We start from the raw sequence: 27,379 nt of genomic DNA on the forward strand, positions 1-27,379 counted from the left end.
TTTATATGCTGCATGAGCTTTATGTTCGCATGACCTTTAAGTACCGTGCTATTTTACCTTTTATTCAACCATCTGTGATGCATGCTACCTTTGTGATACTTTATTGTTTCTATTAATTATGATTGTTAAAATAGTCGTAAGAATAGCTCTTCTGAGCTAAAGTTGCATTGTTACAAACACGACTCTAAATAAAAATTCTTGTATCTTGTATCTAGCCTAGTACTATGTAGGGTTGGGGGGTCGTCTCGGCAACTTGTAAGGGGTTTTACGTGTTCTCATCTAGGCCTGTATTGTTCATGTTTCATTGCTTCATGTATTTCTGTTAATAAATACTGTTATTGTATTACATCCCGGAGTTGAGTTATTACCTTCACCAGCAGAAACAAGCTACCCAATTCGAACCTGGGTAGTGAGGAAAAGGTAGCGAGCCGGGGGTAGTTCATAAGGAATGCGGTACTAGGCTACGGTTGTGCAATACCCGACAGGAAAGACATTTTGGCCTGGGAAGTATTTTATAAATCACACTAGTCAGGATTAAATTCTATATTTGTTATTAAATTACTATATTTCAAGTTTTTTCTTTTTATTTCATACAACAGTGTTATTTTTACAATGTGATATTTTAATACCACAATATCGTATATTGTTATTTGTACATAATAATGTAAAAGTGTATTATTGTTGTGTAATGTGATATTTGTTAAACCACAATATATGCTGTTATCTGTATATAATGACAAAGTTTATTATTGCTATATAGTGTGATATTTTTTATATCACAATATGGTATGTTGTTATCTGTACAAAATGTGAAAGTTTATTATTGTTTTGTTCCAAATGTAAAAGTTATGATTGTTGTATATAGTGTGATTTTTTATATCACAACATAGTATGTTATTTGAACATTACGTAGAAATGTATAATTGTTGTATATAGTGTGATTTTTTTTATATCACAACATAGTATGTTATTTGAACATTGTGTAGAAATGTATTATTGTTGTGTATAGTGTGATTTTTTTATATCACAACATAGTATGTTATTTGAACATTGTGTAGAAATGTATTATTGTTGTGTATAGTGTGATTTTTTATATCACAACATAGTATGTTGTTTGAACATTATGTAGAAATGTATTATTGTTGTGTATAGTGTGATTTTTTATATCACAACATAGTATGTTGTTTGAACATTATGTAGAAATGTATTATTGTTGTGTATAGTGTGATTTTTTATATCACAACATAGTATGTTGTTTGAACATTATGTAGAAATGTATTATTGTTGTGTATAGTGTGATTTTTTATATCACAACATGGTATGTTGTTTGAACATTATGTAGAAATGTATTATTGTTGTATGTTAAACTTTGTTCATTGTGACATTTTTGCTATGACACAGTAAAGTACATTGTTTGTTAAAATGTTATTCATACACAATGTGCAATTTTGTTTTATATGGGTTATTACATTTGAGGTAATTGTATTGGTTGGTAATGCCTACTGTATTATTATTGTATATAAAAAGTGCTATATTGTATGTTGTAAATTGTATATATGACTTTTTGGGATTTAGAATTATTATTGGGACAAATGTAAGAGTTGTCTCTCTTTTTTGTTCATTTTTTTTTGTATCTTTATTTCTTGTATAACAAATAAGTCCGCAAGATATTTATTTTTTTGTCACCTATATTTTCTTTTCGTTGTCCTAAACGTGTTGCATTGGCACTCGGAATTTTATTGATTCATGTAACGGGCATTTTTGTTTGTTTTAGTATTATTGTTAGAAAATTACTCAGTTTTTTCTGTGTTGTTCATCAATATTGACATTGTTATTATATATGTCTTATATTTCTAAAAAAAACATTGTAGCATCAAATAAAATGTATTTTGTTTTATTTTGTTCCATTGAAAAAAAAATCAAAAAAAATCAAAATTTCATATTATCCCAAAAAATCTGAAGTAACAACAATGCCTCATTACATATTTAGGCGGAGGGACGGGATTCTTAAATATATTCTCTATTCGCCATTCGCAGACATGATCTCCGTTTCCTCCCAAAGCACACGACATTTAATTCCTTTCAAAATCTTCGCATTCATAGAGGCACTTTTTCCTTCTTCATGGCAACATGTAGGTTAACTAGGGAAGAACTTGCACCATGCAGCCTGTCACACCACATGGCTTGGCACGCGGCTGACGTCAACCCGGTGGGATATATCCAGTTCTGGGTGGAAAGTTCTACATGTGTGCTGATCTGTAGTGTGAGTTCCTATACTGTGGTGATACAGACCAGTCACGCTCCTATTGTGTGACGTATTCCTCGGGTCTCAACAACGTTTGAATGGATTAGCATTAAGTAAGCTCCATTGCAACTGAGGTGTAAATAAAAACAACGTGTCGACTTTTCCTCTGCTCTGTCTGCTGGCCGATAGTGTTGATATTATGACGACTGTAGCGACACAGGTAGGTAGAGTAAGCAAAATATACTGAACACATGTACATGCTAATACGCCTACATGCCATTGTGTTATTCTGATGGTCACTGAATTGCGGTTAAGAGCCTAACACATCGCCAATTCTCTTTCTGTGGCTAAAAAGCCAGGCCCCCGGCCATGTACCCTCCCCTCCCTCACTTTCTTACTTTGTGGTTTAGGAAGGGAGTTTATCTGTGTAAGAGTTTATCTGTGTAAGCATCCAATTGGTTTGTTTTGATATCCTAGTAACACGGCCGCCCCTCCAACACCGTAACAATGTGGTTAAACAATAATAAAAAAAAAAATCTTTCATACTATCTTATTGTTAGGTGACATTATTGTGGGAATGATTTCCATAGCCATGATGCAAATGAACTTCCTATATTAAATACATTGTAACATGTAATTCCATACAGTTTATACAATGTATAGAATTATTTATATACACTATATATATGGTCAAAAATAAGGTTGTCCTGTAAATGTTAATCAATTATAATGGATAATTGATGATATGAGAACAGCTTTGAGATCACCAAATAAACTGATGCTTTCTGGTAAATAATTGAGTTATTCCCCTTTAACGTCAAGAAAAAGCTTAAATAATAACTCCTATTTTACAATACAAATTTATAAAACCAAGTTTGTGTTTTTTTTAAGTGTAGACCTATAACAGATGAATTACGGGTACTAGCAATAGTAACTAAGTCCGAGTGTAATAGTTAATGTTGCATGTTCTTTCAATTGTGCAATGCTAGAGAAATGTGTTTAGAATAATGATGTTGCTGAAATCATTCTTATGATTACGACCTGCCAGATTGAAGCAGTAGAGACCGAGATTCAAGGATGTGAAGACCGGCTGGATGTGATTGAGCGTTCTCTGCGCCTAAAGGAGGACATGACTGACCCAGAAAGGTCTGTGTCACTGTGGTAGATGGAATAACATTCCAAGAGAAGATAGAAAATGTATTTTTTTGTGACCTAAATGAAATTGGAGACGAATATCATTATTTATTTAACTGTAATGACCACCAGATAGTGCAAAACAGAAGAAAATTTATGTCGAGATACTATTTTGAAAGTCCTAGTACTTTAAAGTTTAATACATTATTTAATTATGTCAATAATGAAGAACTAATTTCACTTATAAAATTCCTTAAGCATATAATTGAGCGAATTAACACTGGCCATTAACACCATGATTTATATGTAAACTGTACTATATATATGTATATAATTATCTACACTGTAACCAGTTTGCGAGAATAAAAACTTGTCATTGTCATTGTTAATCATTTACACATAATATTTTATAAAATTTTGAGTTTTACATATATAAGTCTTTGAAAAGCAAAAGTCCAATGAAGATTGATGCCTCGATATATACACTGCAAAAAAGAAAGTGTAGGGAGAGAAGAAAACATAGAGGTCCCAAATTTCTCAATGGGGACAGCAGTTCAGGTTTTTTTTTTCAATTGTCCCCTAGGCAGAAGGCAGAAGAAAACATCTGAGTCTGCAGGGGAAGATGGGGGGCTGCATACTGATTGGGAGGAGGGCGTCATTAGTCGCCTCATCAAAATGGGCATATGCACTGTAGTTTTTATGAGATCTGTCCTCTATATCTGTTCATAAACTGTTTCACAAGTCTATATATTACATGTCATCTATACATTTTCTATGTCCTGTCTTTAATTTTCTTTTGTTATTGTACAGGTTGATGAAACTTAATTTCAAGATCAAAGGTCAACTACCTGTAACTCCCCTGTCTAAGCTTCAACAATGTCTTTACTGATAGCTAATTGAAAGTCACAAAATCCTAATCATGACTTAATTCTTAGTATGTTTCCCCTTTGAATGAATGGAGACATATTGTATTAAACTGGTTGTTTTAATAAAATTTTGTCGGCTAGTGTTGTAATTTTCAAACCAAAATAGGTATCTAAATAAAAATCGAAGTATCACTGCACCTCTCCCAAAGGTTGTCTGATGCACTGCCATTAGGTCATTGTCACCACGACATACACCATAAGGTCAAATAAGTGCAAATTTCCATACAAAATGTTGTCCAGACCATAATTTAAAAACCATTCAAGTGCATGCACACTTAGAGCCCCTGAAGGTGCAGTGTACTGTGATTAGGTCATCGTCATCTTAACCTCACAGTCAAAGATAAAATGACAGACAACAAATAAAAATATCAATTATATTGTAACCAGCCCCAGGGGCCAGAGAGTTGGGTCCCAAAACGGTCAAATTAGTGAAAGTTTCAAAATTCTTTTTTCGGCCTAGATATTCTAGAATCAAATAACCTTCAGAGATGGATAGATTTTTAGGTGCTTCATGAATTTCATCATCATTTGATGATCCATACCCCAGATGGTTTATAGGTTTACTGTAGTTTATAAACTTTTGAGTATTGTTTATTTTTCGGTAGAAAATATTTTTTCAATTGAATTTTTTTGTTTGTTATCGTGGGTAGGCATTTTGATGGTGTGAAAATTAAAATTAATAAACGTCCAATGTTACTTTGTCCAAGCAGTGAATTTGATAATCTGTGGATCAATCTATCCCTTGTGGAGAAGGGATCTTATACTTTAGTTTACATGAACATAATGCTTTAAGACATATGCCTTATGACACTAAGAAAGTATGAAAATGGCCCATAGATCTTTAAACAATAAAATGGTACGATTTAGCCCTAGGGATGGGGCCTACTCTATAAAATTTAATAATTAAGAAAAAATGCTAAAGCAGTTTAGTAAAAAGTAAGAAGCTATATGTGTCCTGATATATAATTACTAAAATAATGTATTTGAATGGCTTTTATTTAGTGTGTGCTTTATTGACATGATGACTGTGCTAGTTGTGAGTTATAATTGCATTGTTTCCCTGTTTTTGTAGAAATGATTTAAAGGAAGAGGCCAAACGAGTAAAAAAGACACTGACAAATCATAGTAAGTATCATAGCAGGTATAATTGCCAAGGGACCTAGGGGGTGTTCCCTGAACGCATACATCTTTAGAGCAATAGGTAGAAACATCAAAGGGAGAGTACTTATAGTTTGTATCATATATGTACTTTATCTATATCTAAATGTGTGCGTTCAGGGAATCAGCCTTAGGTATTCCGTCTTTGCGTATTGCAGAGTTACCTTCTCTTGGGAGCAGGTATTGATTGTTACGGCATTGGTCTGTGTGCGAAAATTACGTCGTTTTCTCAAAAATTGATGACGTTTCTCTCACAAACAAGTGACGTAACAATCAATACCTGCTCCCAAGAGAAGATAACTCTGCAATACGCAAAGACGGAATACCAGACCCCAATTTTGCCTACATTCCCTAACTTAAAAGATTTTCCATTTGAAAGCATTGTTAAAGTTATGGAAAGATTTCTGAAACAAATTTTTTCTCATACAAGCAATGTTTTCCAATGGGATTTTTTTAGCAAAGGCATTCCTGTAAGTTTGGAACGTTCAACAACTTCGGGATTTACCTTTGATCCTGCAAGAACTGGAACTTACAAGAACAAATTTGAATTAAAATTATTTAATTTACTTAATTTTAAGATAATCAGTTTCATTTAAAAAATAGATTTTACAAATGTACACGTATGCATATTGTCAATATCAACTGTTCCAGCTTAATTAGACTGATTTATAAAGAAATATATGTTAAATCAGTATTTAAATTTGAACTACGACTGTTCATGAGACATACAAACAGAACAGAACTTTAAATCTGACATATACACAACAAAACCTGGGGTCACAGGTATACCTTCCATCAGCATAGTCCCAAAAAACCTTCATTTTTTTAAAATTATTTTTTTTTATTTTAAAAATTAAAAGTCTTTTATTTCCAGCCTCTATCAGCAGCGGTCAGACATATACCTTGTATATTTCTTCGTTAAAAAACACTTAAATATACCTTGTTTTGTGAATAAAGTGACATTTGACAGTTCCTTGTTTTGTATATAAAAGTGATATTTGAAGGATCTTTGTTTAGAATATATATAAAGTGTTATTTGACAGTTCCTAGTTTTGTGCATAAAGTGACATTTGAAGGTTCATTGTTTTGTGCATGAAGTAATATTTAACTTTTCCTATTTTTTGTAGAAATTGGCATTTTAAAGTTCTTTGTTTTGTGTATAAAATGACATTAAACAGTTCCTTGTTTTGTGTTTAAAGTACCATTTGACAGTTCCTTGTTTTGTGTTTAAAGTACCATTTGACAGTTTCATCGTTTTGTGTCTAAAGTACCATTTGACAGTTCCTTGTTTTGTGTTTAAAGTGACATTTGACAGTTCCTTGTTTTGTGCATAAAGTGACTTTTGACAATTCCTTGTTTTGTTCCTTAAGTGACATTCGGCAGTTCCTTGTTTTGTTCAATAAGTGACATTCGGCAGTTCCTTGATTGTTCATTAAGTGACATTCGACAGTTCATTGTTTTGTTCATTAAGTGCCATTGGGCAGTTCTTTGATTGTTCATTAAGTGACATTCGGCAGATCCTTGTTTTGTTCATTTAGTGACATTCGGCAGTTCCTTGTGTTGTTCATTAAGTGACATTCGACAGTTCCTTGTTTTGTGTTTAAAGTACCATTCGACAGTTCCTTGTTTTGTTCATTAAGTGACATTCGGCAGTTCCTTGTTTTGTTCATTAAGTGACTTTCGGCAGTTCCTTGATTTGTTCATTTAGTGACATTCGGCAGTTCCTTGATTTGTTCATTAAGTGACATTCGGCAGTTCCTTGTTTTGTTCATTAAGTGACATTCGGCAGTTCCTTGTTTTGTTCATTAAGTGACATTCGGCAGTTCCTTGTTTTGTTCATTAAGTGACATTCGGCAGTTCCTTGTTTTGTTCATTAAGTGACATTCGGCAGTTCCTTGTTTTGTTCATTAAGTGACATTCGGCAGTTCCTTGTTTTGTTCATTAAGTGACATTCGGCAGTTCCTTGTTTTGTTCATTAAGTGACATTCGGCAGTTCCTTGTTTTGTTCATTAAGTGACATTCGGCAGTTCCTTGTTTTGTTCATTAAGTGACATTCGGCAGTTCCTTGTTTTGTTCATTAAGTGACATTCGGCAGTTCCTTGTTTTGTTCATTAAGTGACATTCGGCAGTTCCTTGTTTTGTTCATTAAGTGACATTCGGCAGTTCCTTGTTTTGTTCATTAAGTGACATTCGGCAGTTCCTTGTTTTGTTCATTAAGTGACATTCGGCAGTTCCTTGTTTTGTTCATTAAGTGACATTCGGCAGTTCCTTGTTTTGTTCATTAAGTGACATTCGGCAGTTCCTTGTTTTGTTCATTAAGTGACATTCGGCAGTTCCTTGTTTTGTTCATTAAGTGACATTCGGCAGTTCCTTGTTTTGTTCATTAAGTGACATTCGGCAGTTCCTTGTTTTGTTCATTAAGTGACATTCGGCAGTTCCTTGTTTTGTTCATTAAGTGACATTCGGCAGTTCCTTGTTTTGTTCATTAAGTGACATTCGGCAGTTCCTTGTTTTGTTCATTAAGTGACATTCGGCAGTTCCTTGTTTTGTTCATTAAGTGACATTCGGCAGTTCCTTGTTTTGTTCATTAATTGACATTCGACAGTTCCTTGTTTTGTTCATTAAGTGACATTCGGCAGTTCCTTGTTTTGTGTTTAAAGTGACTTTTGACAGTTCATTGTATTATGTGTACAGTAAGATTTAACAGTTCCTTGTTTTGATATCACATTTGGCAGTTATTGTTTTGTGTGGGAAGCGATCATGACATTTAACAGAGCATGTGCGTTTTCTGTAGGAAGTCGTGTTGAGGGAACTTCTTTTTAATACATGTAGCTTTATTAACACCAACTGACATTCTCTCTCTCATTTTCTTATACGCAAAAACAAAATGGCATTAAAAACCTATGTTCTGCGTTGCAGGTCTTGTTTTATAGACAAAAGGTTGTTCATGTCATGAAATCTAAGTAGAGATAATTATCCTGAACTACCCATTCTTTCAATAAAAGTCCCCCAGTTAAGGTTACTTTTCGATTGAGATATAAAGATATTTTGGAAATATAAACTTATAAATTACCGAAGCAAACTGTTGGTTTGAAAATGAGATTATCTCATCTCGAAATACTTACTTATAATTATATAGGCGAAATCATAATTATATAGGCGAAATCACTATCAGAGAGGCTGAAATAAAATGTTGTTTACATAGCATAGGAAGCAAAATTCTGAAAATCAGCCTTGTTTTGCCAAACGAAAATATGAGGGAGAAAAGCTCAATTGTGTCAAGAACACCGCTTCACATTCTTCATACCTGGATAAAAGCCGCTATACAAAGCAGGAAGTTCCTTCAATGCGATTTCTTACAGAAAAGTGCGCATGTATCAGCCTCGTTTGTCGATACACCTATACCTATAGGTGTATTCACAGACAAGGCTACCAACCATGAACATGTGACAGTTTGTTAGCTGTCTTAATACCGGAAGTGACATTTTTGCACTTGTTTTGTAGAGAGCGAGCTGAGTAAGTTACGGAAGGAGAACTGGAAGAACATGTTACTGTCGGTGTTACTGATGGGACTAGTCTACCTTACCTACCACTATATATGGGCACCGTAACTGCTAATAAACCTGTTATATTGACACTGTTGTTGTTACTAATGGGACTAGTCTACCTTACCTACCACTATATATGGGCACCGTAACTGCTAATAAACCTGTTATATTGACACTGTTGTTGTTACTGATGGGACTAGTTTACCTTCCCTACCACTATATATGGGCACCGTAACGGCTAATAAACCCGTTATATTGACACTGTTGTTGTTACTGATGGGGCTAGGCCTCCTTACCTACCACTATATATGGGCACCGTACCGGCTAATAAACCTGTTATATTGACACTGTTGTTACTGATGGGACTAGTCTCCCTTACCTACCACTATATATGGGCACCGTAACGACTAATAAACCTGTTATATTGACACTGTTGTTGTTACTGATGGGACTAGTCTAACGTACCTACCACTATATATGGGCACCGTAACGGCTAATAACCCCGTTATATTGACACTGTTGTTGTTACTGATTGGACTAGTCTAACGTACCTACCACTATATATGGGCACCGTAACTGATTATAAACCTTTTATATTTACACTGTTGTTGTTACTGATGGGACTAGGCCTCCTTACCTACCACTATATATGGGCACCGTAACGGATTATAAACCTTTTATATTGACACTGTTGTTGTTACTGATGGGACTAGTCTACCTTACCTACAACTATATATGGGCACCGTAACTGCTAATAATCCCGTTATATTGACACCTTTGTTGTTACTGATGGGTCTAGTCTACCTTACCTACAACTATATATGGGCACAGTAACGCTAATAAACCTGTTTTATTGACACTGTTGTTGCTGATGGGACTAGTCATATTGACACTGTTGGTGTTACTGGTGGGACTAGTCTACCTTCCCTACCACTATATATAGTCACCGTAACGGCTAATAATCCTGTTATATTGACAACGTTGTTGTTACTGATAGGACTAGGCCTCCTTACCTACCACTATATAAGGGCACCGTAACGGCTAATAAACCTGTTATATTGACACTGTTGTTATTACTGATGGGACTAGTCTAACTTACCTACCACTATATATGGGCACCGTAACTGCTAATGGACCTGTGATATTGACACCGTTGTTACTGATGGGACTAGTCTACCTTACCTACCACTATACATGGGCACCGTAACGGCTAATAAACCTGTTATATTGACACGGTTGTTGTTACTGATGGGACTAGTCTACCTTACCTGTCACTATATATGGGCACCGTAACGGCTAATAAACCTGTTATATTGACACCGTTGTTGTTACTGATGGGACTAGTCTACCTTACCTATCACTATATATGGGCACCGTAACGGCTAATAAACCCGTTATATTACCACTTGTTGTTACTGATGGGACTAGTCTACCTTACCTACCACTATATATGGGCACAGTAACGCTAATAAACCTGTTATATTGACACTGTTGTTGCTGATGGGACTAGTCTAACTTACCTACCACTATATATGGGCACCGTAACTGCTAATGGACCTGTGATATTGCCACCGTTGTTACTGATGGGACTAGTCTACCTTACCTACCACTATATATGGGCACCGTAACTGCTAATGAACCTGTGATATTGACACCGTTGTTACTGATGGGACTAGTCTACCTTACCTACCACTATATATGGGCACCGTAACTGCTAATGATCCTGTGATATTGACACCGCTGTTGTTACTGATGGGACTAGTCTACATTACCTACCACTATATATGGGCACCGAAACGGCTAATAAACCCGTTATATTGACACCGTTGTTGTTACTGATGGGACTAGTCTACCTTACCTACCACTATATATGGGCACCGTAACGGCTAATACACCCGTTATATTGACACTGTTGTTGTTACTGATGGGACTAGTCTACCTTACCTCCCACTATATATGGGCACCGTAACGGCTAATGAACCTGCCCCCTTGACACCGTTGTTGTTACTGATGGGACTAGTCTACCTTACCTACCACTATATATGGGCACCGTAACTGCTAATGAACCTGTGATATTGACACCGTTGTTGTTACTGATGGGACTAGTCTACTATTTGTTCTGTAGGCTGGGAGGGAAAATTTCAAATATTTTATAAAGAACAATGGTGCTCAGAGTTTGTCGCTTGCTTTGGTAAAAGACGATCAAATATGGTCAAATGAGATATCTCTGCTCATTTTTGGGATCATGTGGTCAGAAGCTTTTAAACCTAGCCATGACACAATTTATAAATTCCTGTAGCTTATTTTCGCATTTTTTATGAAATGTTGATAATATATTTTTATAGTCGATTTAAAGTTTCTGCACACAAACAGGGTCAGCTTACCCGTGGCCGCTGTCCTCTTGTTTGTCCTATTTATTACTACATACATGTACTGATCCGTGATGACTAACTGATATAAAGATACCTGACTAAACACGATGTTGTATATCTGTTATATTGACCTGCATGTAAAAATGCTGTCTTCTGCAATGTACAATGGATGAATGGTCGTCGCCGGAAATAGACTTCCGGTGACTGACTTTACCGGAAGACGTGGTCGATGTAAGTGATATTTACATTCACAGTGTTAATGTGGCTTGGTGACAATAACAGATAAACAAAATGGACCGGAGTCATAAATAGGTTTTTTGTGAGAATGGCCGCCCTTCCACCGCCAGTGCTTGCTGGGTCGGGTGACGACCACGGTAGACTTGGGAGTAACTACCTGGCTCGCCTCCTGATCCCAAACGATGTGGTCCTCGGAGTCTACCTTCTTGCAGGGTTGTTTGGTAACCTTCTCGTCATATATGTTTACTCTTTTAAACTCAAGACCAAACGTGACAACCGCTTCTTCATACCGTTCCTCGCAATATTCGACCTGCTGGCTTGTGCCATAGGAGCCAGTTTTGCGATGTCGCTCAACATTCTACCTCTTATATACTACGGGGATACGCTCTGTAAAACATTGTGGTTTCTCAGCGAGGCAACGACCATTGCGTCAAGCCTATTACTGCTTGTGATCGGCCTGCAGAGATATCTCAAGGTTTGCAGACCTTTTGAAGCTCAGATGACTTCTATGTGGAAGAAAATAGCCCTTGTAATGACAGTGGTGAGTGCATGTCTCATATCGAGTCCTACCGTCTTGTTTTACGGCGAGATCCAGTTGTATACGTTGGCGAGTGTCACAGGTGTTAGGTGTGGCAAGCGGAGTGACGATGAACATCTCGTTCAAGGTCTCGTCATCTATAACATCATGTTGTTTGCTACAGCAGTCGTTGGGACTATTACAATGGCTGTGCTATACGGCATCATAGCACGCGCCATATATCATCAATTTCTTCGTCACAGAAAATCTACGTACAAGAAAAAAAGGCAGCACGTTAAAAGCAAACCTTCTGACAAGTCGAACTCATCTATGTCGTATGATTCTGAAGACAAGGTCACGATGCGAAAAGAATATTCTACAGCACCACCTTCGAAAAGTTCAAATAGTTACCCAACAACGCAAGAAACGGAAATAGAATCCCAGCCATCATTTCCGGAATCGGATCTGGAAGAACAATCAGTCGACGACTTTGATGTTATTGAAAGAAAAAATACAAAAGAAAAGCTAAAAGATGAGAAAGAAAAACGCATAAAAAGACGTTCGTTTGATGTATTACGTGAAAATATTGAAAGCATACGTGAAAAACTACAACGAGAGCGTGTTTATAACCACTTTCGTGTACATCGCTGTACGTACATGTTCATGACGATCACGCTGATTTTTGTGGTGTCGTATACGCCACGTGTGGTACTTATGTTACTGGAGTCGTTCGAACCAGACTTCTGGGGATCGCTGTCAAACTCACAGATGCAGGTGTGCTACTTCCTGTATCGGATGTACCTCCTTAATCACGTGACCAACCCTTTCATCTACGGATTGTTCGACAGCAGGTTCAGATCAAAAGCTAAACGGCTTTTGTGTCCGTGTTTGATTACACGAAAAACACGTGTCATTAGACATTAACGACTTGTCTTTAAAGCATCACTATCAAATCATAGATAGGAGTGGTTTTGGTAGTTTATGTACTAGTAGTTGTCAGTATCATAAGGATATTGCCAGCACTTTTTTCTGGTATCCGATCATGGATACACCGTGTTACTAGATTATATGGGGTGGTAAATCGGTGGATACTATGTATTACTTCACTTAATTAAAACGATCAATGAGCAACTCGTGTCGGGACCTGTGTAAAGGTAGATGCATCCAACATAAATTTTAAATGTAAATCATAATCTTACCGTGCCGTGCGCTAGTTCGTTTTTCTATAGGACGTAAAGACAGCTTTATATTGGAATTGTATATAGCGTTCTGGTAGTTTAAATCGTTACAAAGATAAGTGTGGGAGAAATAAATTAGTGCATTTGTATACAGGTTTACAAAGCACTATCAGCGAAGTGTTTATATGAGGCTTTTCGCTGACTTACACGATGTTTATACTGTCTATTTGTGTTTGTTAACAAGAAGGTTTTAAAATATCAGTGGTACACGGTTTCCCTTTTGTACAATAGGCTGCTTTAGGATTGCTTTACATGTAGTAAGGTCAACGTTTAAGGTTGTATTTACTGTAAATAGAACATTCGAATTTGCACCACAATTGACGCCAAAAAACTTGCACTGTCGACTGGCCTTAATCGAAATACAAAAACAAAACTCCACCACATAAACCTCAGTATTAAATACCATGTAATACCTCAACTTCCACACTTGGTGGTGGTTAAAATACTGTTTAATTTTACACACATAAATGTTATTGTCGGCGATTAAAACGTCACTTGGTGAGATTCTAATACTAAAGTGCATGCACATAAGTGCAGCGCTGGATCTCAATTTTAGTACAAAAAGACAACAGGAAAAGATTGACGCCAAAGTTCTAATGGCAACGATTGTCGACTTCCTGAATGGGGTTTTACATTCAAAGTTTACATACATAACTGATAGTATACACGATTCATAACACACTGCAATTCATAAATCATACCATACCATGTGTGTACATCTAATAAAGTAAACGACCGAGACAAACATGGACCTAAAAACTAGTCGGGTGACATTAACGGCACTTTATCTATTACAGAATCTATCAACTAATGTTCGTGTAATGTGATGAAAAATGTAACGAGGGTAGAGAAATATAAAACCACTAGAAAATGTCTGTAAGACGTGAATACCCCCGCCGCCACGTGAAATTAGTTTCAGTGTGTGATGTTCTATAAATAGTTACAACCACTTTGACCTTTAAACATGAAACATAAACTCATCCGAGGTTTTCTGTTTATAAACTTTCATCAAATATGTTAAAGAATCGGTTTATGATTGTCTATATATAGCAACCGTGACCTTGACCTTGACCTTGGAACCCTGAAATACAAAAACGATGTCCGAGGGTTTCGATGTATAAACTTTCATCAAAATCTGTTAAGAAATGAAGTAGCTAGAGTGATGACAATGAATCGATTGAGGATTTTCTATATATAGCAACCGTGACCTTGGCATTGACCTTGGAACCCTGAAACACAACGATGTCGGAGGTATACTCATACTTGACCTTTGTATAAAGTTTGACGAAAATCTTTACATTGAATCGGGATGGGACGGAACGCGACGGACATGGTCAACACTATATCAAATCCCGAGTTAATATATACCAACATGACGGACAATCAGTGCAAATATATGTTGATTATATCTAGTATACCACATAAAAAATGATTTTTGAATAATCTGTTTTTGCCTCTTACATCAGTGCCTATAAGGCTACTAGATCTGGATATAAATTAAGATACACTGTCATTCATTATTGTCAGGTGCTGCCTCTTTTTCATTTCACCAACAAACCAGCGCGCAAAATTAATTACGTCAAGTTTTTGATGCTGTAGCTAGTGGTCCTATTCTGTCAGTTTTACGTCAACGCGTGTGTGAATGATTAGATACACACGAGCGCGCTTGGGCGATGTGGTAGAATGTAAATCTGTAAATACACCACCCACCTAAGGTGTGTAAAGCACAATATTTTAGTTATCATGACATTTCCTTTTAGGATAATGGTAAAAAAGAGCAAAATCTTGCCCGGGATGTAGATTTCAAGACATGTTGATGGAACTTTTAAATTTACCTGCATCAGAAGGTTTGCAATGATTTGTTATTAGGTCACTGTGTCTTCCACCTTTCGGTCACATGTTAAACGAGTGCAATTTTTATCCCATGGTGCAGCGTCCGTCGTCCGTCGTCCGGCGTCCGTCAACTTTTTCCTTTAAAATGCTACTTGTCCTGAATGGCTCAGAGGATTTTGACCAAATTTGGTCAGGAGCATCATTGGCCAAAGGGTTCTCAGTTTTGTATAAACGGAGGGTATAACCCCCCTGGGGGCAGAGGGGCGGGGCCAAATAGGGGGAAAATAGGTAAATCTTTAAAAATCTTCTTCTTCTCAACCAATAGAAGGATTTTGACCAAATTTGTCCTAGAGCATCTTTGGACAAAGAAGACTCAAGTTTGTATAAACGGAGGGTGTGGCCCCTCTGGGGGCGGAGGGGCGGGGCCCAATAGGGGAAATAGAGGATTTTTTTTCTCCTGCTATACAAGTGAAGGGATTTTAACCAAATGCAGTCTGAAGCATGATTAGGGACAAAAGAATCAATTTTGTATAAACTGAGGTGTGTGGGCCTCCTTCTAAGGGCAGATGGGTGGGGCCCATTAGGGGAAATAGAGGAAAACATCAAATATCCTTCTCCTTTTGTACCGATGAAGGGATTTTGACCAAATTTGGTCTGGAGCATCATTGGCCAAAGGGTTCTCAGTTTTGTATGAACGGAGGGTATGGTCCCCCTGGGGGCAGAGGGACGGGGCCAAATAGGGGAAAATAGGTAAATCTTTAAAAATCTTCTCCTCAACCAATTGAAGGATTTTGACCAAATTTGTCCTAGAGCATCTTTGGACAAAGGAGACTCAAGTTTGTATAAACGGAGGGTGTGGGCCTTCTGGCGGCATAGGAGCGGGGCCCAATAGGGGAAATAGAGGATTTTTTTTCTCCTACTATACAAGTGAAGGGATTTAAACCAAATGCAGTCTGAAGCATGCTTAGGGAGAAAAGAATCAATTTTGTTTAAACTGAGGTGTGTGGATTCCCCTTCTTTGGGGCAGATTAGTGGGGCCCATTAGGGGAAATAGAGGAAAACATTAAAGATCCTTCTCCTTCTGTACCGTTGAAGGGATTTTAACCTAACCAAACTTGTTTTAGAGAATCTTTGGGCAAAGGGAATTGAATATTTATAAATGGAAGATGCAACTTTGTTACTTGTAATCCTTTGATAAACCTGAATGGTACTCAGCAGGTTTTAAATTGAAAAATAAAATACCAGGTGAGCTATTAAGGCCCCTGGGCCTCTTGTTTTAGTATAATTGCTAAATCTGAAACAGTTAACTGTATCGACTTATACCTGGATCACCAACACGGTGTATGCAGTACAAAATATTCACCTCTAGGTCATGGGTCATATTAGAGCAAACTGTTTTGTTAAATTTCGTCTGATTTTAAACCACTTGAAGTGTGCCTGCGTGATCAGTCGCGGTATGTAGGCCTCACTAAGACCTTAAAGCTAAGGAAGATATATGCCTTATGAGGACAAGCATACTTTTTGTTCTCAAAATCAAAAATATTACAGCGTAGATTCGTTTAGGTTTGTTTTTATTCTTTTCCTGCCAAACTGTTTTGTATTTGTGTAATACAGTATGTATATGGTAAGCATGCACCAATTACCAGATCCGGATGTAATACAGTATGTATATGGTAAGCATGCGCCAATTACCAGATCCGAATGTAATACAACGAGTGCTGTTGAATGAAGATGTTTGGATCGTCTGTGCAATCTCGTTTATTATCAGTAGCAGCCAATACATATCGTTTTTTATAATGTTATGCATACATCATTTATAGCATTTTCGTTAAGGACGAGCAAGTCAAAATACAAACAGAAAAAACATTTTTCTCATTTATAAACTAACTTTAATAAAACGAAATAAACAATGTCAAAAACAATGTCGAATACCCTTCCTTTACTTAGTGAGAAATAAAAATATCATTAAAATAAGTTGTGCTTTCTGTTATTGAATGAACTGCGATTCAAAAACATTCACACGAGAAACTCACTACACAGTCCGATATAGAGGTTGTTAACTTTCGCCAGAGACCTACAACAGTGATTCAGGTTTCTGTTTTTGGAAATATCTGCAGTGTTTCAATCGTCTGGTATTAGCTTCAATTACACATGGTATACAAACTATCCTTCGATATAAGAACATCTTAATGGAAACGGGACGGTAACGTTGTCAGTACAACTAGTTCCCCAGCGAGTAGCCGAGTTCGTCACGTTATTCCCAAAAGTACGCTGATGCACTCTGTCTATGGGAGTGGTAAGCTTCTTCATCGAAGGGAAATCTTACTCCATAGTTCCTTTCTCACCCACAATACGTCTTCAGGCCACGCATTGGTTCCCTGTAACGATGATGGTTTCCGCTCTATCCCGGCTTTCAACACTGGAACCATGTTATGTCGGTAGAGGAAATCGACAACGAACTGTCCACTGTTTCTGCCGCGATGGTATTTAAATTCCATTAAGAGATAATCGACCTGTACTTTGGAAAAGAACTGCTCACCTCCACGGAAAACATTGGCTTCAAACGCTTCCACGTCTATCTTTATCATGACTTTTTTGAATGGATATATACCTAACAAATCGTCTAACAGAATGGACATCACGACCTCCTTATTTGCAGTGCTTGCATTTCCAAGTTTTTTCACATATGTGGCTCCGACATTACCTCTTAGAGTCTATATCCACCGAAGCTCACATTTTCCCGTGTATTTGACATAGCATTGAGAATGATAGTTACGTGCTTTAACAAATTACCGGCTGAAACAGAGGCACAGAGTCTGTGAACGTTTTTGGTAAGGCAGTCTATTGAGAACACCGTCCGACCCAGCTTAGCCGCCATTAGGGAGAACACGCCGACATTAGCCCCGATGTCTAACAGGACTAAATCAGGATCTCCACTCAGGTACCCGCGTAAACCCTCTACCAAGTCGTCTTCCCACATACCGTTTTTCAGTATGGATCCGGACACGACCTCGTCAATTTCCTCTTTATACACATAGATTGGCGTATCGATCGGCCTTCGTAGATGGCCCAACGCGAAATCTGTACCAACGTCACACTTGCTGGCCAATTTGGCCCATCCTACTGACCCTGGAGACCACGTGATAATACCGCCAGTACCAATCAGACCAGGATTCTGTGCACTGTCTTTGCCTGCCACATTCTTGCGCGAGGCATCAGACCCACGTGAGGCAACACTCGCCAAACGTGATGCAACACTGGTCGCACATGACGTAACACCGGTCACATGCCCACGTGGTACAATACTGGTCGCACGTGAAGCATTACTGGTCACAGGCCCGCGTGAAACATTGTAGTGCGTCATTGCCCTGTGATATACCAATATGTTGGTGTTGTTGCCGGACGGGAAGTCGTACCAAAAGCGTCGCATTTCAAACACGCAGACAAGTGTTATAGCTAACATTGAAAGTAGTGTGTAGAATCTTGGAAACCTCATGGTCGGCGTACAATTCACTGAAACAAAAACAAGACAGTAGTTGAACGATAAGAACTTAGAGCATCCGTTTGTTATTAGATGACATTTAAGGACCCCTGTCTCACTACACTATGTTTTTCCTATATACAGTAGCCTCCTATTAACTTCCACTTTGATATAACGGCCAAGCACACTTGTAGCAGGACACTTTCGTTGACCAGGTAGCTCAATCAATAAGAGCAATAGTATAACAATCTGAAATAAAATGCTCAAATCCCGGTTTAGCTTGATCTCGCGTTCACGGTTTATGAAAGATGGAATTACATGTCCTTGTCCACATGTGATCGTGATCATTTCATTTCACGTGTTATTGACATAATAATTTCATTGTTTTACATTTACCTGTAATTGACATGACTACGTTATCATTTACCTGTTACTGACATAACTACGTTATCATTTACCTGTAATTGACATAACTACGTTATCATTTACCTGTAACTGACATAACTACGTTATCATTTACCTGTAACTGACATAATTACGTTAGCATTTACCTGTAATTGATATTAATACGTTATCACTTTTACTTGAAACTGACATAACTACGTTATCACTTTACCTGAAACTGACATAACTACGTTATCATTTACCTGTAATTGACATAGCTACGTTATCATTTACCTGTAATTGACATAACTACGTTATCATTTACCTGTTATTGACCTATCTATATTCTTATGTATCTGTAATTTACACAACTACGTTATCATTCAACTGTTATTGAACTAACTATGCTATCATTTACCTGTAATTGACATAACTGCGTTATCACTTTAGCTGTTATTGACATATCTATATGATCATTTACCTGTAATTGACATAGCTTCGTTATCATTTACCTGTTACTGACATAATTACGTTATCATTTTACCTGTTATTGACATAACCCTTTTATTTGTACCTGTAATTAACATAACTGCGTTAACATTTACCTGTAACTGACTTGACTTTGTTATCATTTACCTGTAACTGAAATAACTACGTTATAATTTTTCTGTAGTTGACATAAGAACGTAATAATTTAACTGTAATTGACATAACTACGTTATGATTTACCTGTAATTGACATAACTGCGTTATCAATTACCTGTGATTGACATAACCATTTTATCATTTTCCTGAAATTGACATAACTATGTTATCATTAACCTGTTATTGACATAAGTTTTTTTTATTATTTACCTGTAATTGACATAACTATTTTATTATTGACCTGTAATTGACATCACAACGTTATCACTTTACCTGTAATTGGCATATCTATATTAGCATTAACCTGTAATTGACATAACTACGTTATCACTTTACCTGTTATTGACATAACTACGTTATCATTTACCTGTGATTGACATAAGTATTTTATTATTTACCTGTAATTGACATAACTACGTTATTACGTAACCTGTTATTTACATAACTCTTCTCTTACTTCATCTGTTATTGACATAACTTAGCCATCACCTCATTCAGGATTATTTATTTCCCACCACAATGAAAATTCGGAAACGTGTTATATTTTAACAAACACTCTACATGTGTAGTAAGCATAAACTCCAGTTTATCTAGTGCTTAAGAAATCAGCAAAAACAAAATGCAATCCTAATTTTCAAAACATAATTCTGTCACTATATTCTGTCATTGATATAACCGCGTTATCAGTTTGTAACCGACATAACAATGTAATCAACTCGTTAGACTTGTAGTCAACATAATAACGTCACCACTTTAAATTGGTAAGTCATTGACTACTCCAGAAATTATTCATCACGTCCTCTTCTAAATACTCTTAGGAGCGAAAATGTGCGTACTTGCATTAGCACATTCGTCATACGTCGTTGATTTTCTTAGGTTAAATAGATGTTAGGCCTCTTTCACTTCAATCACTCTACCCGTCTTTCTTCTGTCATGCTTTTCAATACTCATTGAGTATTGCTTGTAGAAGACGACACAGTGTATTGAATGAAGTCATTTGTATTTAGTGTTTGTCAGTAGTATATCAATATGTCCTTATCATAAAATGGTATTTTAAAGTACACAAATTCTTAGCGGTGCAAGATTTCTCTCTACACTTCTAGGGACAGGTACGGAAGTGGTGTGTATGTGTGTTGTTGTCTATTTGTTTACTGTCATGTTGCACTGTATATGTGCACAACTGATAAGCCGTATAGCTTTTAACGTAATAAAATGAACTTGAACTTGAATTTTGTCATGACATATTCCAGGGGTGCAGAGAGCCTACGTGAGCGTAACCCCTGGGCCCGTATTCGTGAAACCATGGGTTTGTGCTCATACACATTTCTCGTTACTGGTATTAGTTATGTAACATAATCCACTAACAAATGGTAACATTGAAAACGCTATTCGGATTTAAGTCTCTCAAAAAAAAATCCAAATTAGGAACAAATGTTTTTGTTTATTTTGTTTTTATCACAAGAAAAAAATGTAGGCTTGAGTAAAGAATATGGGTTTGAGCATGAGAATGGTTTCATGACTACGGCCCTGGAGTATCGAGGGTGATACCATCTGTGATCATGACATCGCTCTTCTCTCGCAGGAAACACAGGACCTGGCCCACATGCTCATCAGGTACCGGTACCTCTACAATGAACTTATAAAAGCTGACTAAAAGTTTGTCATCGGGGCGTTATGAGGAACAAGAAACGATAGATCCCAGAGGGATCTTGGCGCCCACCATCGCAAGATCTGTATCAGCTCTATGTTCATTTGATCCTGTCCTTTCAGTTGTCGTTGGATTTATATTTCTCGTTAACAGTTAATGCATCTTGTGGTGAATCTTAATTATAATTTTATACTACTGGGTTTGAGATTTTCCCTTCAAAGTGAATGCATTCCTTTTTTCCTGGAGAAATATTTATAATAAGAATGAACTCTAAAAATCAAAGATGGCTAACTTGGTGTCATCTTGTTTTCTCCAATCAGTCCCATAATGAAACATATACAACTATGGGCTATGATAAACCTATATATAAAACATTAACTGTCGAGTACTTCCTGTAAAATAGCAATAACAAACTTGAACTGGAGTTACACTCACTTTCGCTTTCTGCAGGATAGGACTAAGTGCGTTGAGCACTGAAAAGCCACGAATAGGACAGACAGAACAAAAAACAAAACAGCAAAATGTCCATGGTAAAACAGGTCCCAGACAAACAGTTAAAGGTCATTCGTGGAACACTTATATCGTGCCGAGAGTGTCATTTATAAGGCCTCAAAGTCCTCGACCTCACCAAGACGCAGCAGAAACTGGAGAGAAATCAAACGCCCAGAATAGATTCACTATCTTACAAACCGAACGGCAACCGTTGCCAAACTGTAAATGTAATGGGTACACGCTCCGACATTAGCGAGATCGTTGTCCTTACTCTGTCGGAGATGACATCACTGATGACGTACCAAGAACTCGCAGTTCAGAACATTCCCCTTCCCCTCAAATTCGTAGAGTAATTATAGGCATTTTAGCTGTAGCATCAAATAGAGGTTGTCGGACTGTTACAACTCCAACTTCGAATCCATGTTATATTTATGCCAAGCAACCCGGTCATTAGATTTTTTGTGTAGATATTCATAACGGTTTTAGGAACCATATAAGTACCATTTATATCACTTAATTAACCATAAGTTTATTACAATTATGAATGCTGTATGAATGGTTCGAAAAGTCAACGAAGCAACCTCCTGACAACCCAGAACCAGTCTCCCGGTGTCAATATAGTCATCAGTTCAGTCATAACGCCCATATGTAACGTGTGAAGAGTTAGGACATGACGTAGTAATTCATTAAGATATAGCAGGCTTCTTTTTATTGTTATGATTGTTTCCCGTAAAACTTTCAATCATTGTCATGAGAATTGGACAATTCCCGCGTTTTAAAGAGCGATAGAAGCTGACTGTGAACACGCGATTTAATTATCACTAATAGCGGGTTCTGGGTATCCCCTGCTCCATAATGTAGATTTTTTTTTGTCGAGACAATATTTGTGTGTGCGGTCGAAGGATGTTCGTATGAGCTTTACTTGTTGTGTTGAAATAGAGAATTTCTTCTTCTTCTTTTTTAAATGCCATTTGAATGTCCACATACTCCTTGCACGTGGAAAACATTCGTTCCAGTAAATATCCGAGACAGTCTTTGGACATAACTTTACCTACATATTTACCGACCCCGTGTTTTAACATAAAGTTTCCATCTCTGTATTGAAACAGAGGAAGACTAATTCATATTAAATTAATTCAATGAAAAACCATCAAGAAATATATAACGCTAAGATTATCCATATCTACCGTAAGTATTTTCCCCCTTAATTTCGGCGCACACGATATGCTGTCAAATATTACTTTTTAGACGTATTTGTGTCGTTTAGGGGTTACAAAAGATATCGTCATTCTTTACAAAGACTAGCGTAGCAGCGTCTGTGGCAATCGTGGGCACAAATGTTACAATTACTTCAGCAACACCACTTGCACCGGAGTCCGTCATCGACCCCGTTCTCGCGATCGTCGACCCCGTTCTCGCCGATGACAGTTTAAGCGTCCAGTCCGGGTCAGTGGTCAGTAAGGAATCGAAAGAGACCAACAGCAAGATAAATATGTGCTGTTTAAAGGTCATATCTGATTTTTTGTGTGAACAATTTTGTATGTGTCTATTTATAGTCTCCAGGTTTTATCTTTACGTCCACACTATCAATTTTTGTTCGTGATAACATTCTTATTGCTGTGGTATTGCCGAGTATTGTATAACCTTTAAATTCCTTTAATATCAAAAAAACAATAGGTGACATTGTGTGTTTGCCAAATAATGACCCGTTGAATGGAAAACAATTTGCAAGATATTGATGTTTCAATAATGAACAATTTTCCTCATTTTTGTTCTCAAAAGTGCTTAAAAGCCATCTCCAGTCATCTAGAATTACATTTTGCTACCCGCCCCCCTCTCGTGCTCTCCCCCTGGCTCGGGCCGTCGGCCCTCCTTCGGCCAAAGTGCGCCTATGGCGCACAAAATAATCCACTCAAACACTAAATAGGAATATCAAATTATGACCTAGGAAAATCCCTGTTTATACAGTGTTATGATAAGGTCTTTCTTCAAAACATCAGGTACATGTTGAGACTTAATGACAGCATTGTATAACTTCGACAAACGACTATATAGCAATTCAATCCCGTACTTGAAGTGTTCATACACAATATTATCAATCCCTCCAGCTTTGTTTAGTTTTAATTTACAACATATTCTTTCCATTGGAAAGCCCAATTTAAATGTCGCTAACACATGAGTTCTCCGTCGTACTTCAACTCAGTTTGAGCATATTGTTTCTTTGGTGTTTTGCTCTTTAATAGTTGCCAAAATAATTTCTGGTCAACTGCGCTGTCATGTACTTCTCAAACGCTTGCCTTAAGCCCGTTCTGAAATCAGTTTTAGCCTGTTTGTACTCTCTGTAACTATCATTTAATACACCTCGTGGTTTCCCATCCCTCACCCATATCGCTCTGACTCCTATCATGGTATCGTGAAACAATGTCAACTGTTCATTCCAGTATGGCTTTAAATGCTTTTTGAATTTTACTTCAGGTATAGACTCTTTAGCCGAATTTAGTAATGCTGACACAATTGCATTACTATATATATCAATTTCATCCAGAGCTATTACTTCAGTACCTGGTTCGCGTTTTTTGGACAACTTATCGTCCAGTGATAATTTATACTTCTTTAACATTCCCTCTGACACAGCTTTCTTCCAATTTAACCTGACACTACATGATTTTATAGACTGGAGTAGATACGTTGTTACATTTAACGAACATATTACAGGTAGGTGTTCTGACAGGTTTAACTCCGTGTCCTCTCATATACATATGTCGTTTACCAGGTCAAACATGCTCGATTCAATTATTAAATGGTCAATGAGTGTACAGTTTCCGATTTGGGGAGAAAATGTATAAGAGGGACCACTGCATATGTTTTGGACATTTGTAGACATTAAGTTAGACCTGTCTAAGAACTCCTGAAAACATGGAGAACGAACATTTTCAGTAAATTTACATCGCGGTCCTTTGATTTTTACATTCATATCCCCAACCAAGATCCCCCTCCCTCTCTCCGAGTAAAACTGAATACAGGAATACAGCGCTCCAGCATATCTACATTATTACTGAACACATCGAACGCTCTCGAAGATGCTGGCATATATACAGCAAAACAGAATATTGACAGGTCATCGGATACAACAATTTCCGCTCCTACTATCCTTGGATTATCTACCTCAATTTCATGTACGCGAAGGCGGGCCTTTTTGAACGGGAGAGCAACCCCGCTTCTTACACTATACATATATACTTAAAAGGGTCTATTTTGTAAACAGGTTTTGCTAATACACTATAACCCACAGATTTAAATGTATAAAAAAAACGATAAGTTATGTTCCCTAATCCAATGCTCAGATATACCACAAATGTCAATGTCAAATTGTTCTAGACAGTGTATTAGGTATGGAGTTCCCGCCATCAGCCCCTCAATGTTCCAACACATAAAAGTAAGCTTGGTTATGACTGTGCTCATCTAGAATTACTGCGCGGGGAACCCATGGCCTGATACTTATGCCATCGGGCCAGAAGTGACTGCCAATCACTATGTCAGCATCCTCCGATAGGATGTTTAACTGTGCCGAGGCATTCTGTTACTGACTAATTATTGGTGTTTTTGTTATATGACAGTCTGGAAATATTATGAAATATATAAAAACATGTAAAAATGGGATTGCTACAATTGGTTAACAATTTTGTGATGATATTACATACCCAATCACCCATGGGGATTTAGATAAGGTGAACCCCTAATATATGCAGCCATACCCCCATTTTGAGAGGTATGGGGGTACAAAAAAAACAATTACAAAAGTGACAGGGAACACTGCATTATTCAAATACCAAACAGGGTCTACGTCTTCGATGTCAAATCATTTAAAAAGAAAGCATGGCATTTCAAGTATTGACTCGCGGCAATCAACATCAACACAATCTACCCCTGCAGTGAAAACATTTTAACTTGGTAAAAACTTTAATATGTTACCACATGGTTACTTTATAAACTGTTACTTTTGTTTTGTTATACCTTAAATAAAGGTTTTACACTTGATTCTTATGTTTTTATTAGAAAGTATCAAGTGAATCGATTCGAAAAGGGATCAAAATCGAAATCGAACCGATTCGAAAAAATCCTGATTCGTCCCAGCCCTAATGATTATATATATACCCGATTTTCTTTTTTAATATTACTAGGTATAATGGCATTTCCTTCCGACAGTTCACCATTACTGTATAGCTTTAAACTGTTTTATGGCAATACGTCGGTTGTGGTTGAGACACGTACCGTATCAGCGTGAAACCCATCGATGTGGGATCTTAACACTATCAAATACAATACTGCATAGATTTTCTGATATAGCGAACTCTGTTACCTATTGACATAGTTCACACTCAAAACACATGTAAATCCAACGGGGAGATAACTGCTTAAATCGCCCATATCACGAACGTACCGGTATTTCATCCTCTGAGCCGTAGTAATACATCTTGGTTTTACGTGTTATGGCAAACATAAACTAAAGAAAGTGACGAATAAGAAACAAAATAAAACTACAAACAACATGTAGGATATGAATAACGGTAACGGGTACCAAGTATAAACATTTTATGAGACACGAGGTTTAAAGACATCATCTATGCTAAGATTATACACCAACAGATCACACTGAATTATATTGAAAATTATACATATATGCAATTTTAGTTAAAAAAAAAAAGTCAGTACTTACAGTTTTGGAGACTTCCAGTCAGCACGACTTTCACCTCACCTGTCCGTACATAATATATCCATCCCAAAATAGTATGAAGACAAATCACGTGACATTCATTGGCGTTTGTGAAGCACGTGCATTATTGTCTAGCGCAAGAATATCAACGGCGAAAATAAACATTTGTATTACAAATAGTGGTGCAAAGTAAACCCCCAATATCTGTAACATTCACAAAACTTTTTCTTTCACATAAAATATCAACTTTCATCTTCCGTATATGTATTTGTTTATTTCATTTTTAACTTCTTCTTAAATACTGTTTTTTTTTAACTAGGTTAAAAATCAAAGATTGATTTGACGGAAAACTGAAAAAAATACTTTTTTTTTCTTCTGTTTTTTTTTTTACCAGGTAAAAACATCAGCGTTTAATGCCGCTTATATCTGAAAACTTGTAAACATCTCTACTTTATTTGCTTACTTTTTTTTTACCTTATAAAAAAATAACAGTTGTTGACGGACAATATAAGATATTTTACTGTCACAAAAAGCGTTATAAATCTTCAGCCCGATTATTCCCCTGGTAAACAAAATAGAATCAATCGACACAATTAAATTCAAAAATGTTTGTACCTATTTTAAATATATTGAAAGATAGTTTTGAGTTTATCTTAAAATGAATTTAGCTTATGCAAACATTCAATAAAAAAAAATAGCATGGATTTAGTAGAAAATAGGCGGTTGATTCGTGTTTTTTGAAGATCTCGTCACTTGAATCATTTGTGATGAATAATCAATTCAACTTAATCTGGCAGCTTTGTACTC

General features: G+C 36.8%; 2 protein-coding genes and 1 pseudogene across 2 annotated transcripts in view; 2 read left to right on the forward strand and 1 right to left on the reverse strand.

The window, feature by feature from the left end:
* LOC110456106 (coiled-coil domain-containing protein 167-like) overlaps positions 1 to 9,100 on the forward strand; it is a 12,537-nt gene extending 3,437 nt beyond the window's left edge. The window contains exons 2-5 of the mRNA XM_021506662.1: positions 2,137 to 2,465; positions 3,294 to 3,391; positions 5,378 to 5,430; positions 8,968 to 9,100. Of these exons, the coding sequence (XP_021362337.1) occupies positions 2,445 to 2,465; positions 3,294 to 3,391; positions 5,378 to 5,430; positions 8,968 to 9,074 (279 nt within the window). The 5' untranslated portion in view covers positions 2,137 to 2,444 and the 3' untranslated portion in view covers positions 9,075 to 9,100. The remainder of the gene's footprint in view (positions 1 to 2,136; positions 2,466 to 3,293; positions 3,392 to 5,377; positions 5,431 to 8,967) is intronic.
* A 1,906-nt stretch (positions 9,101 to 11,006) lies between these two features.
* LOC110456105 (cholecystokinin receptor type A-like) lies at positions 11,007 to 14,568 on the forward strand. The gene has a single exon (XM_021506661.1). The coding sequence runs from the start codon at positions 11,709 to 11,711 to the stop codon at positions 13,059 to 13,061; it is 1,353 nt and encodes a 450-aa protein (XP_021362336.1). The 5' UTR covers positions 11,007 to 11,708; the 3' UTR covers positions 13,062 to 14,568.
* A 1,846-nt stretch (positions 14,569 to 16,414) lies between these two features.
* Positions 16,415 to 26,630, reverse strand: LOC110456104 (annotated as a pseudogene).
* Positions 26,631 to 27,379: the final 749 nt, after the last annotated feature.

The sequence above is a fragment of the Mizuhopecten yessoensis genome, unplaced genomic scaffold (genome assembly GCF_002113885.1).
Source record: "Mizuhopecten yessoensis strain PY_sf001 unplaced genomic scaffold, ASM211388v2 scaffold8517, whole genome shotgun sequence".
In the NCBI taxonomy this organism is placed as follows: Eukaryota; Metazoa; Mollusca; class Bivalvia; order Pectinida; family Pectinidae; genus Mizuhopecten; species Mizuhopecten yessoensis.

Bases quoted from the DNA above. Each gene is read 5' to 3' on its own strand.
- LOC110456105 (XM_021506661.1), top strand. From the start codon at position 11,709: ATGGCCGCCCTTCCACCGCCAGTGCTTGCTGGGTCGGGTGACGACCAC.